General features: G+C 34.9%; 2 protein-coding genes across 5 annotated transcripts in view; both read left to right on the top strand.

Moving 5' to 3' along the window:
* LOC106871322 (NAD-dependent protein deacetylase sir-2.1) overlaps positions 1-4,329 on the top strand; it is a 12,863-nt gene extending 8,534 nt beyond the window's left edge. Inside the window, exons 9-11 of the mRNA XM_052971345.1 lie at positions 2-88; positions 1,631-1,697; positions 2,512-4,329. Coding sequence (XP_052827305.1) covers positions 2-88; positions 1,631-1,697; positions 2,512-3,691 — 1,334 coding nt within the window. The 3' untranslated portion in view covers positions 3,692-4,329. The remainder of the gene's footprint in view (position 1; positions 89-1,630; positions 1,698-2,511) is intronic.
* A 5,620-nt stretch (positions 4,330-9,949) lies between these two features.
* Positions 9,950-14,557, top strand: part of LOC106871332 (uncharacterized) — a 30,639-nt gene continuing 26,031 nt past the window's right edge. Inside the window, exons 1-2 of one of the 4 annotated variants that reach the window (XM_014917731.2) lie at positions 9,950-10,249; positions 11,864-12,030. In XM_014917731.2, coding sequence (XP_014773217.1) covers positions 11,905-12,030 — 126 coding nt within the window. In that variant the 5' untranslated portion in view covers positions 9,950-10,249; positions 11,864-11,904. Of the gene's footprint in view, positions 10,250-11,863; positions 12,031-13,678; positions 13,860-14,070; positions 14,159-14,557 lie in introns of those variants that run through there. The other 3 variants (XM_052971341.1, XM_014917732.2, XM_052971342.1) reach the window with 3 other exon arrangements.

The following is a 14,557-nucleotide window of genomic DNA, read 5'->3' as shown; positions in this document are numbered from 1 at the left end:
GACAGAAAACCTTCAAAACGACCCAAACTTTTTATTGTAAATTTACAATGGACACCAAAAGATGTTTGTGCAACTTTAAAGATCAATGGTGAGACATATTTCAACATTCTATGCTTTCTTTCAGAATAGAATTAGATAAACACAGCTGTCACTTATTTGTTGCTATCTTGTTCATAGTTGCTATCTCATTCAAACTGATTCTCCTTTAACATATTTCTTGAATTTTTGGCAATGGCTCTCCAACAAAGAGGTTTGTTACTTATTATGTAAATACTGTGTTTTTGTATTTATTGCATGAACTCTTTAGTTAAAAGAATGTGGATGATAGTCCGGAGTGTATTTGACAATTACTTAATGGCATGGAGTTGATCCTGTCCCTGGCACTATATTATAGATGGGCACTCCATCGGTTATGAGGTTGAGGGTTCCAGTTGATCTGATCAATGGAACAGTCTGCTCGGGAAATTAACATGCAAGTGACTGAACACTCCACAAACACCCTTAACATAGTTCTCGGGGAGATTTAGCGATACGGAATGTGACAAGGCTGGCCCCTATGAAATACAGGTACGACTCATTTTTGCAGGCTGAGTGGACTGGAGCAATGTGAAATATAAAGTGTCTTGCTCAAGGACACACTGCATCACCGGGAATTGAACTCATGACCTTAAGATTATGAGCTGAATAACCTAACCACTAAACTATATGCTTTCACTACAATATTATATCCTGGGGGTCAAGGTGTTTAACTGTCAACACTTGTGTCTTTATAGTTCCAAATGTATGCTGTGGAGTAGTGTATAAATTCAGCATTGGCAAGCACTAATGCAACAAGGGTTTCATTGAATTTTAAGTACCAAGTTTAATTTGAGCCATTGGAGAAGTTTCCTGCCAGTGAATTCCAGAATCTACAAATTGGTAGAAAAATATTAGCTATAGTTATAGATGTTAATGTTACAGTGTCACTGTTTAACTTATATCAAAGATAGACAGGTATTAGCTATAGTTATAGATATTGATGTTACAGTGTTACTGTTTAACTTATATGTCACCCTGCAGCACACACCTGTAGTTAGCTAGTCTTAAGTGTTGAGAGCTCAGTATCTTGTCCATGGGGTACAACATAGTTCTTGTGGCAGGATGTGAACTGGCTACTACTTGACATGTGTCTAAAACTCTCTTGAGTCTACTATCCACACTCTCTGTAGCTAATAAGGTCACATGGTTGGCAAAAGTGTTGTGGCTTGATGGTAGGAGCACACTACCATCAACACCACCACAAAAAGTAGAAGTAGGCCAAAAAGAGTTTACATTTTGGCTGCAAATATTTTCCCTTCAAATATTAACCTTATAATATAAAATGTGTATCAGTTATTTATGCAATATCAAAAAAAAATGTTGAAACTAAACAGCTTATCCACCTACCTACCTACCCACCCACCAGTTCTTTCACGTCATCAATGTCTACATGATGCATACATGAATATAGTTTCAGTTCACCTCCTCTCCCTGTAAATCATGTGGCTGAGGTTATGTAGCAATTTACATCGTATAAATAGTTTATGTTCATTGATATTTTATTTATTGTATTTTTGTAACTTATTGTTTTTTTTCTTCTTTTTCTTAAAAGGAAGATGTGATGATGTCATGGATCAAATAATGAAAAAATTAGGGTGGAAAATTACTGAATATTTAAGGTAATGTGTTTTATCATATTTCATTAGTTACATTTGCATATATATATATGCACACACACACATGCACACACACACACACAAACACACACACATGTGTGTGTGTATCATCATCATCATTTAACATCTGTTTTCCATGCTGGCATGAGTTGGATGGTTTGACTGAAAACTGGTAAGCCAGGGAGCTGCACCAGGTTCTGATCTGATTATGCAAGGTTTCTACAGCTAGATGCCCTTCCTAACACCAACCACTCCGAGGTGCCATTGACTTGACACCTGCATCGGACACGACTACGGTCTCACTTGGCTTGACAGGTCTACACAAGCACGGTACACATACACTCACACACACATATATGCACACACTCACACACACACTCTTTGTCTCTCTCTCTTTCACTCTCTCTCTCTCTATCTCTCTCTCACACACAAACACAAGTGATTTCAGTAATTTAACTGTCACTTCACTGAAGCACTGCCTTCAAGCATTTCAATTGATCAGGTCAATTCCATTGTTCATTCCAGACTGAATAATGCAACACAATGTTTTACACAGGTAAAGCAACACCTTGACATTAAGCAAAACAGTGTTTTACACAGGTAAACATAAACACGCAGACATGCAGATAAAAGTTAACAAGAAGACCATTCAGTTGTAAGACAATGCCTCGATAACATATTCATCTAATCTATGCAAGCCTGGAAAATTGGATGCAAAACAAATGAATAAATGTAAATATGAGTTCATGTATGTGTGTATGTGTGTTTATGGTATATTTATATATACATATGTGTTTTCAATTATATTTTGTAACAGGGAAAAGGATCCTATGTTCCGTTTTGCTGTCCCTTTATGTGCCCATGAATACAAGAGTACCACTGCTAAACAACTTAAAGTGCCTGACTCCATGAAGGAAAAATTTTGTATAAAGTCCAAGAAATCGAATTCTGAATCTATGCAGAATAAGGAAACTGAACAATCATCTCCTGCCATGATATCTTCCATTAAAACAGAAATCCAAAGCCAACATTCTTGCCAAGCACTATCATCTTTGCAAAGTTCGTCTGGAAAGAGTTTTCCACATGACAAACACCACCTACCCAATGCCTTAGACTCCAGTTATGAGAACACGAATTTAAAATTAACTTTGAAAAGCAATATGTGTAGTTGTAGGTTTGTTGACAGCAGCGAATGTACGCTATGTTTTCTTAAGAACTCTTGTGATAAAGACCATTCCTATTGCCGCCGGCGGCCAAGGAATTTTCCACGTTCCTTAAACACCATGCAAAAAAAGTCCCTCCCTTTACCTTGGTGCTCAGTTGCAACTATCTTGATGGAACATGATTATCTTGCTTGGAATCAGTTTCACACTCTTGTCGAAGCTGCTGGTTTCGTCGTCAGTCGACCACCGGCATTGGCTGATTGCAAAGTTACCATGTGCCAAGACGAACAATTAGCCAACAGTAAATGTAACTTGGACTCTCGTCCTAATTTTGAATCTTTGCATGGCTGTAAGTCATTTCCAAAGTTTTGTAACACTAGTAGTAGTAGTATTTGTAGCAGTAGTGGTAGTAGTGAGAGTAAAACCAGTAACCAAACGAATGAATCTCAAAGAAATATGACTTCCAAACCTACTACTACTACTACTACTACTCCTCGTTATTGTGTTAGTTGTTTTTATAACAAAGTGAAGTTCTCTAAGTTGTTAGCTCTGCAAGGTGATGATGATGATGATGATGATGATGGAGTGGGTCATTCCAATTTGAATAATACAGAGTCTGGTGACCGAGTTTCAGTAGCCAATAGTGTTCATATCAAAACAGAATCTGCTCAACCGGTTGCAGACCACTGCAAAGAAGAGGGGGAAGGTGAAGAAGTAGACGCTAGTTTTAAGTCTTCTTCACAAGGTAAATTATACAGTCAGTCTCGATCTCGTTCAATTCCAGGATGGTTTGGTAAAGGTCTCAGCATCCGTAAGAAAAGAAGACGATTTTGACAAACTTTTAAATGATTAGGGAGAAAGCTCTTCTTATTTATAATAATAATAATAATAATAATAATAATGAATAATAATGGTTTCAGATTTTGGCACAAGGCCAGCAATTTTAGAGGAGGTATTAAGTCGATTATGCTGACCTTAGTGTTCAACTTTATTTTATTTACCCGCAAAATGATAAAAGGTAAAGCTGGCCCCTGCAGAGTTTGAACTCAGAATGTAAAGACTGACAAAATACCGCTGGGCCCTTTTTTCAGTGTACTAGCAATTCTGCCAGCTTGTTGCTTTAGTAATAATAATAATATGGTGTTGATTCCTTTACTTTTCTTTCATGAGTTAGTCAGAGAAAGGGGAATCGTCTCCATCACCTCTACAGGTTCTCCTGCCTGATGAAATTAGCATAAAACATCATGAGTCTGTGAAGAACAAATACTGTTGATTCAGTCAATCCGGGTATATAACTGGTTCTTTTTTCATTGAATTCTTCTCTACTGATTGATATTAAAAATATTGAGGATATTTGATGGTTTCTCACTATGGTACAAATGTTGTTAATTTATTTGTCTCTGGTATCTGACTAAGATACTCTCTTTAACTGTTACAAGGACAGACCAAAAAAAAAAAACCCCAAAAACAAAGCACAAGATATTACAATACAGTGCAAAATAATATGATACAAACTTGAACAAGAAGTGAAGGGGTATTACATAGAAGGGTGTGCATTTATACAATCATATTTATATACACTTGTATGAATGAGTGTGTATGCTCGTGTATTTATGTAGATAAAGCTATAAATAACAGTGTGTAGAGTATTAGTTTAAAAAACTGTTTGGATGAAAAACAGTTGAAGGCTGCCTGTAGAACTTAAACCCACATTTGCAAACACGACAGATTTGCTAGCAGGTCTGTCATCTTTATGTATGTATATATTTTATATAGTGGAAACAGTTCTTGAAAAATACGAAACCTCTGATGTAGAAGAGTAACTGAGAGAAAATCAAGAACAATAAAACCACTCCTTTCTCTACCGTCTCACTACACCAGCTTCCAGCTGAAACGGGAGTCTCAAACTTTTCACTTCCTTAACCTTTTAACATTTAAACCGGCCTTATCCGGCCAAAATGTTATCTTTGTTTTATGATCAAACTGGCCCAATCTGGCCTCTTACACCTACCATACAATGTCATTCTAAAAAATAAACACTCACATCATCGAAATCTCCAAGTTATAAGCTAATGCATGATTTTTTTAAAATCAATGTGAATAAATAAGCATTACATTTGACAAAGTAAACTGAACACTAAAGGGTTAAAATATAAAGTATTAATCCACTTTTGGAACATTGCTGCTACTACACATACATTCGCACACATCTCCCCAAATCCCTTCTTAACCAACTGATTGATACATGAAGTCATTCAGTGACACACCTCAACGTCTTGCTCACAGACTCACTGTTCCCTCACTCCATTTCTTCTACCATTACTGGGGTTGATGTACGGTTATTATTATTATTATTATACACTGGGCAAAATGGTTAGCAGCATTTCTTCCGACTTTACATTCTGAGTTTGAATGCTGGTGGTGTTGACTTTGCCTTCCATCCTCTCAGGGTCGATAAAATAAGTACCAGTTGGACACTGGGGTCGATATAATCAACTTATCCCCTCCCTCGAAATTGCTGGCATTGTGCCAAAATTTGAAATCATCATCATTATTATTATTATTATTATTATTATTATTATTATTATTATTAAGGTGGTCAACTAGCTGAATTGTTAGCATGCTGGACAAAATGCTTAGTGACATTTCATCTGTCTTTACTATCTGAGTTCAAATTTTGCCGAGGTCAACTAAGTACCAGTTGAGCAATGGGACCAATGTAATTAGCTGTCACCTCCCCCCTAATATTGCTGGTCTTGAGCCAAAATTTGAAACCCTTATAATTTTCATCATTGTCATTATTATTATTATTGTTATTATTATTATTATTGTTATTATTATTATTATTACTATTATTATTTTCATTATTATTATTATTATTTAAATCCCACTGAAGTCAATTCTACTTTTGAAGATGATAAAATAGTGCTAGACAAGTGCTAGATAGATCTGATGGGTTTTTTTTTTTCTTTTCTTTTCCCTTTTTTTTTTATACTCTACCATGCAATATTACACTTTGCATACAAGTATCATAGAATCTGCTCTCCATTCGTATAGAGAATGCCTTTGTTGTTGTGCAGCCCTTGGTCATCCCTGGTCAAGCAGTCATATGACATGCAGGTAGATGACTAAATAATGACACAAAAATTACAGATCTGTTTTCCTTAGTTATATCATGTCTCCTCTTCGTTGAGGACCATACTGCATACTCCAACATGCAATGATGAACTGCATAAGGTGCAGTGTGACAGACTGGACTCATTGCACTCTTCCGATTGTCTAAGCTATTCTTGTATGGCCATAGATTTTGATGCTTGCCGCAACAGATGTAAGGAAGATAGACTCAGTTAGAATGTGGCTGTTGTTCCACTACAGTTATAGTTGGTGGTATGCATCTCAACTGAGTATTTTGGGCAGTGAAGCCTATTTATATTGCTGCTATCTGTGTGTGTATGTATGTTTTTCATGTTTGTCTGAGCTGAACGAGAGGGCCAATGTTTTAGGATGTTGCAGTCGTGTTCCAGCTCAGTATGTTCTGAGTTCAAAATATTGTCTAGGACAACTTTGTTTTCATCATTTGTGCCAATAAATTAAAGTATCAGTCAATTACTAGGGTCAATGGCATTGTCTTACCTTTCCCCTCAAAATTACTGCTCTTGTGCCAAAATTATTATTATTATTATTATTATTATGTTTTTTTTTCTTCCTTCTTCAAATTTTCTTCCATTTCTCGCCGAGTGTTTTCCGTACACTTAGGGCAGAGAAACTCGTTGTATGCATTATTATTATTATTATTATTATTACTACACAACATAAATGTACCTCTGAGTAATAATATGTTTTTCAATTCAAAAACTATTTGGGGTTCCTGCAATGCTAAAAATAGCAACCAATTCTGCTTTAAATTGCACCCTAACAATGTAAATAAAGGATATGTTGAATAATAATGTGTAATAGGAAAGAGATTATATAGTCATAGTTGAAATTCCTTTGATCACAGGATTAACCAAAGGCTAAATAATAACGTCTTCAGTGGGATTGCTTTAATTTACACTTTACTACATCAATCCTGATTAGACCTATTTATATTTCATTTACTATATTTAGTTAACACTCTAATTTTAATTATTTCATTAGCTACCACGCATATATTTAATTATATAGTTAACTATCATACCTATTTTTTATTATTTAGTTGGCTACTACATCTATTTTTATTTATTTGATATTCTACTATTTTCTTTTTTTACTTCTTTATTTTATTTACAAAGATTTTTTTTTTTTAAATAATAAAAATACATTTTTAACAAGCCCCCTAAAATATTGCTCTTTTTTTTTTTATACATAATTTCTATTTATTAACATTTCAACAAAATATCATTCTTCTGTTTGATATTAACGAAAAATATAATCCTTTTTTTTTCTTTCCCTATTTTAACTTGATTATTTTTCCTATTTTTTTTCCTAATTGAGCTGTCATAATTTTATCCTATTTAAGATAATTTTAACTTGGTATGTGTGTGTGTGATTTTTTAAAAATAAATTTAAAACAAGCAAACAATTGATTCTGTTGCTTATAAAATGTCTAAATTCTTTTGTTTTATATATTTCAGCTTTCTGTCTGCTTGTACATGCACCCACATGCATTTGTGTGTGTGTGTGTATGTATGTTTAGCCATGCATATAATTCTTTGTTATTCCTAATCCTTTATCAGAGACAAGTTCTCAGTGATTCACTTCATAACCTTTTGGGTTATAAAGTGAACCTTTTAAACCATATGTCTACACCTGTACCAGTAATGTCACATCTGGAACTGCTTTAAGCTCTCTCTGGTGCAAGTTGGTCATAGTCATGAAGAAAGTTGTACAGAACACAATGGTACCTAAACCTGAGATTAACACTACTGTGTAGATATGCAATATTACTCTAAGTTGAAGTTAGAAATGTCCTCTCTTTAATTATGCATTTGTATGTATGTGTGAGAGAGAGGCAGGCAAGACTAGTTAAGAAGCTACCTTTGAAATCATGTGATCTGTGTTGCATGTTTGGTAAGCTTGTGAGATATATCATCATCATTATCATTTTTATGTCTACAGCCTGGTGTTGCCATCCGGTTTCACCAGTCCTCAGTCAAATCGTCCAACCCATGCTAGCATGGAAAGCGGACGTTAAACGATGATGATGATGATGATGATGTTTAATGGTAGCATAAGTTGGACAGTGATGCCCTTCTCGGAGCCAATCTTTTCAATTGCTTCTCATGACTTGCAGGGATATGATATACCTATTCTAAAAACTGGGATACTCATGAACAGATACCAAAATCAACATTGCTTTTCTTTTTTCCAGAGTGGATAAAGTATCAATCAAGAATTGGGATCATTTCTTCTGTCTGTTTGTCTCTCTATGAATTAGCTGTGCTGTGCCTTAAGAAACATTTCACTGGACAACACATAACATCCCTTTCTCCAGAAATCGAAAAGGGTTGAATGAGGGGTTGGTAAGCTCTATAGAAAACCTGATATGTTACAGTATCCACCCCATACAGTATGGAATGAAAATAAAGAAGAAAAAGATGTATGCCATGGAGCCTCCCCAAACTAGAAACCATTATCTAAGTGTTATCCAAGCCTTATAAGATTATCTATGAAGTAAAGCAATTACTATCTGTTTAAGTAACCATCATAAACCATGAATCCAAAAACACTTTATTATTTCAAAGGATAACTTGGAATAATGAGACCCCGAAATATGAAAAAATTCACAAACAAGCACATCAAATATACATTACTATCATCAGTTGCTAATGAATATCACTATGGTTTTGGCACTTGGGTAGTACCATTTGACCCAGTGAAGTCAACAGCATTAGAAGCATAAATGCTGCCTGAGCATCAACAGAAATCGGAAGTGGTGAAACATTAGCATAATATATCTATTATACCAACACTTGCTTATTTCTACAAGCAATATCAAATTAAAGAAATTGATATTAAATTATAGTACAACGAGGAAAACCTATTCAATCACTGATACATAACATGATAAAACTAACACAGGGAACAACAAACCTAAAACTTAAAACATATAGACTAATTAATGAACATAGTCTATTAGATATGTTGTTTCTCAATCTACATCATATCACAAACATGAAACTACATCAAAAACAAATTCCTGATTGATTAAAATGTTTTTCTTAGTTGGAGAAAGGAAACAAACAAAACAAAAAAAATTAACAGTCATTACAATTTTATTTCACTAAAAGTATTACAGTAATACCTCGTAATATCACGGTTTATTAGTTAAGCTTATATCGGTTCCTCGGTGGTGTTGTTTTCCATTTATACCAGCGTTGCCTTACTGGCACTTGTGCCGGTGGCACGTGAAAAAACATTCGAGCAAGGTAGTTGCCAGTGTCGCTGGACTGGTTCCTGTGCAGGTGGCACGTAAAAAACACCATTTTGAGCGTAGCCGTTACCAGTACCGCGTGACTGGCCCTCGTGCCAGTGGCACGTAAAAGCTCCCACTACACTCTCGGAGTGGTTGGCATTAGGAAGGGCATCCAGCTGTAGAAACTCTGCCAAATCAGATTGAAGCCTGGTGTAGCCATCTGGTTTGCCAGTCCTCAGTCAAATCGTCCAACCCATGCTAGCATGGAAAGCGGACGTTAAATGATGATGATGATATAAATTATAAAAATAATATAAAAAAATACACAGTACAGTACTGTTTCTACTTCGCGGATTTTCACCTATCGTGGTGGGTGGTGGAACTAATACCAGCGATAGTCGAGGGATTACTATACTATATTATGCTAATTGGAGAAATCTAATCTTTGTTAGGAGGCTTAGTGACTGATAAGGACATGATTCTGAATTATTTGGGCTTCCTCGAAGAAACATAATCAAATTCAAACCTGCTCAATCAGAAAAAAAAAAGTTATAAAGAGATTAAATCACCTCCCATTTTATCTTATTTCATATTCATTTTATTTCATTGTTGGTCCTCCATAGTTAAGTATCAGCTGGTTTGAGAAAACCGGAAATGTACAAGAACACTATATAAAATCAACCAATCAGTGAGCTGCTACACCGGACCTGTCAGAGTTGCGTGGAAAATTCAAGCATTCGATTTGTTTTGACGACACTTTCGATACGGACTTAACGTGCTAAAAGCTAGATTTTGGTACAGTTGATGCTAATACTATTCTAAGTGAATTTCAATAACATTCTTGTTTTATTACTGACTTCATATCCAACATATGAAGTTTAGCTAACATAAGCAAGCCCATTCATTAAAACAAACAAACAAAATTCCTTCAAGAGCAGTCGACGACAACATGTTGGATCTTGTTTCAAGTTGTTTTGGTCAACGTATTAAACACGAAGGTAAATTATTCTCCTTCAACTCTGACATCACTTATAGCCATTAATAGCTTTTTTTGTGAAGGTGATGGCATAAACTTCACTTCATATAAGTTAGAAACTTTGTGATAGACTTATGACCATTTCCGAGTTCAAATCCCGCCGGTATGCCTTTCATCCTATCAGGGTCGATAAAATAAAGTACCGAGGTCGAAATTCCAGGCCTTGTACCTTTATTAATAATAATAATAATTATTATTATAATAAACAATCCTTAATGGTTTTAAGTTTTGGCACAAGGCCAGCAGTTTTTGAGGGGAAGCGAAAGTCGATTATGTTGACTGCAGTACTTGACTAGTACTTATTTTATCGATCTCGAAAAGATGAAAGGCAGAGTGGACCTTGGTGGAATTTGAACTCGGAGTGTGAAGACGGACGAGATGCTGCTAAGCATTTTGTCCGGTGTTTTTTTGGCAAGAAGGGTATACAGAAGGCGTGATATTGATGCTTGTCCAAAACTTTTTTTTTGAAAGGCTTTACTATAATATTGATACTTATTTACTTCTACTGTAATTATTTATTTATTTACCTTAATGCATCTTGTCTAGCGCTATGTTGTTTGTGTCAATTTTTTACAAACCGACGAGGGAGTATGTGGCGCTTCATTCACTAGAAACAGCAGCCAATCTTCCAAACCATGCCCTACCGCCTTAAAAGAGGGCTACACTGGATAATGTAGTCCAGGGTTTACTATAAACTAAAAAAGAAGGGGTGGAGGAATTATAGTGGATGGAATGTGCCAGCCAAACCCAACTTAAGTTAAATGACAAATATCTTTTTAAACTCGGCACAATATTTAGTATTTGCAATGGAAAGAACGCAAATGATGTTATGACGTTTATGTATTTCTCGTGAACATTAAGCTGTATAAATGAATTAAGTAATTTCATTTCAACTTTATCTTCGCATAAGTGTAATGCCATTGTGTTCAAGTCACAATGTTTCTTTATAATGTCGTTAAAATATTGTTTAATTACACTAATATAGTATTTAAATGAAATGGGACATTTTTTTTTCCTGGCTAAAATTGACATTTCTGCGTAATGCTAATTTTTATTGTTGGTAGAAGGCCAGATATATTGGGGAGAGAGAGTGGGGTACAGTAAATTAATTCAACATCAGTGCTTGACTGTTAATCTCACTTGTATTTGAACTCAGCAACTATAATTCTGATTTTTTAAGTGTTTTCCCCTTTCTAATTAGACACAGTGATGATATCTTTTAAAAGAACCTAAATGAAAATCCTATTAGTGTCAAATCAAAATCCAATTATAGACATATCTGAAGATGAATACATCAGAAATTTATAATATTTTCTTAATATGAATCAACAAGGAAGCTTCTAAACAGTTGCACGACTTGCTAGAAATTGCAACAAATCTCACTCAACCTATACCCTGTCGTTTCAGAAAAAAAAAAAAATAATAATAATAATGTAATCCAGAGAATATAACATCAAGTAAAAAATACATGATTGTTGGTAAGGTAATTCCTATTGCTAAAGTTGAATTGAAGATATCGATGGGAAGATTAAATGAAGACATTTTTGGTATTTGTTGCTTCTTTCATTGTATTTAGATTCTTATCAGCACATGTCAAGTTACTTCCCTAACTAAACAATGTGTGAAATTACTCTGGATTTGAAACATCGCAGAATTATCTACAGCACAAATTGGTTTCGCTATTATACAATGTCACCAGTCATTCAGCAAGGTATTCGTCGACAAACAGGGAAACAACTAAATGTAAATGTTTCTTTTCTCAACTTATACAACCTATTTCATTGAAATAATATAGTTTACAAAAATTTTTAAGATTTGGTATCATCATCATTATATTTGCTTTTCATGCTTGCATGCATGCTGTGGTTGAGTTTTCTCCAACACAACATCTTACCATTTGTTGGGTTTTTCATCTCCTTTGTGAAATTAAGATCAGCTTTAACTACCTTGGTCCATGTCTTCTTTGATCTTCAACAGTTTCATTCCATTTGGATCTCTGTTGCATGCTACATTTGATTCTGCTTACATTCAATTTTTATCTTAGTCCATTGTACTGCATTACCTATGCACACTAACACATCCAGTAGAACCTGCTTCCTTCATTTTTCTCCACCCTTTGCACATACTCTGCATTTAATACTCATACCTCCACTACTGTGCAGCATTGCATTTTGTACGCAACTGTTAGTTATTTTATGTGGTAAGGAGCTTGCTTACCAACTACATGGTTGCAGGTTCAGTCCCACTCTGTGGCACCTTGGGCAAGTGTCTTCTACTATAGCCTCGGGCTGACCAAAGCCTTGTGAGTGGATTTGCTAGACAAAAACTGAAAGAAGCTTGTGTGTGTGTGTATATATATATATATATATATATATGTGTGTGTGTGTGTGTGTGTGTGTGTGTGTGTGTCCCACCCCAACACCTCTTTACAATCGGTGCTGGTGCATTTACGTCCCCATAACTTAGCAGTTCTGCAAAAAGAGACCAATAGAATAAGTACTAGGCTTACAAAGAAAAAGCCCTGGGATCGATTTGCTCGAGTAAAGTCGGTGCTCCAGCATGGCCACAATCAAAATGACTGAAACAAGTAAAAGAATATACAAAAAGAAGACGTGTGGGGCAAGTTTTAATAAATGTATTAGTTTCATGCTTACAACCAAAGGGGAGAATTTTGTTTTGAATGCTAGTCCTTCATCATAAAAATAAAGAATGACAAAAGTGTGTGTGTACGTGTCATAAATTCCCCATAAGATAACAACTAGCTAATATCTAACATAAAAATCCTATAAACCACTAAATTTCTGATGGACTAATACTACTAATAAACTAAAATCTTGATATAGATACATTTAAATATAAGACCCATATAAATCTTAACATAAAAATGTCAGAAACAAATAAGCTAGACCTGATCCTGTAGTAGACAATGGAGGAATATTTAAGAATTAGTACTACAGTATAATTCTCAAATAAAGATCAAGAAGACCACTGCTCAATAAAAGACATTTTTCTGTTTTAGACATATGACTTCCAGGAACATGCATATTGTTTCAATGTACATCATAAATATTTTTATAAAGCAATATGTATAAACTGCTGGCCTACCAATTACTCATTCAGGCTCATATCTCCATATTTAGAGATATTATGAAAAACCTTTGTGTTAAAAATAAAAAAAAATTGCTCCACACTAAACTCTCTTCAGCTTTGCTTTACCATCGCTTTGCTTTTCTGCTTTTCCTCTTTCTTGCATTTCTGTATATTATTTCTTTCGAAACTCACCTTCGTGTTCCCCCACTTCTATTCTTTTCAACTCTCTCTATTGATAATGTATAACCTGTTTTCAATCGTTCTTCCTCAATTTTCAACAGATTTTTTTTTTCTTTTCCAGCATCGTCAATGTTAATTCTTGAGACAATCAAAGAGAAATAACTCACAATGACTATCTAAAAGAGTTATTCGCCTTAACAGAAGTGGAAACGTTTATAAATGTATTTTCCCAAAATATTTTTCATAACTCTAAACATGTGGAGATACGGGGCCTGAATGAGTTGCTTGGCACGAAACATTTGGTAGCCTGATATTTTACTTCTATTGCTTTATAAATATATAAATACATTACTCGACATATTGAGTACTATATTATTTGATATTATTTATATCAGGTCATCCCATAAGTTCTGTATGATTTTACCTCTTTTAAAATTCAACGAAATTTAATAGTATTATAGAATGTCTAATGGAATTAAAAATTATTTTTATGCATTTGTGTACATTTAAATTAATTAAATATTATTTTACAGAATAATAGAATTAAAATTTCTTTGGTTAAAACTCTTTCTAACATGGAAATATCCAAAGAGCATTTAAGGTACGTAATGCTTTATGAGTACAAAAAAGGAAACTCTGTAGCTGAAGCGACTTGAAACATACACTCAATTTGGAAGCTATATAATTAATTTCATATCTTAATTATATTTATTGGTCATTGTTGTTGGCACTCCGTCGCTTACGACGTCAAGGGTTCCAGTTGATCCGATCAACGGAACAGCCTGCTCATGAAATTAACATGTAAGTGGCTGAGCACTCCACAGACACGTGTACCCTTAACGTAGTTCTCGGGGATATTCAGCGTGACACAGTGTGACAAGGCTGACCCTTTGAATTACAGGCACAACAGAAACAGGAAGTAAGAGTGAGAGGAAGCTGTGGTGAAAGAGTACAGCAGGGTTCGCCACCATCCCCTGCCGGAGCCTCGTGGAGCTTTAGG

Source organism: Octopus bimaculoides, chromosome 10 (genome assembly GCF_001194135.2).
Source record: "Octopus bimaculoides isolate UCB-OBI-ISO-001 chromosome 10, ASM119413v2, whole genome shotgun sequence".
Lineage (NCBI taxonomy): Eukaryota > Metazoa > Mollusca > Cephalopoda > Octopoda > Octopodidae > Octopus > Octopus bimaculoides.
Note: the sequence above shows the minus strand (reverse complement) of the source record. Positions and strands in the feature narration are given on the sequence as shown.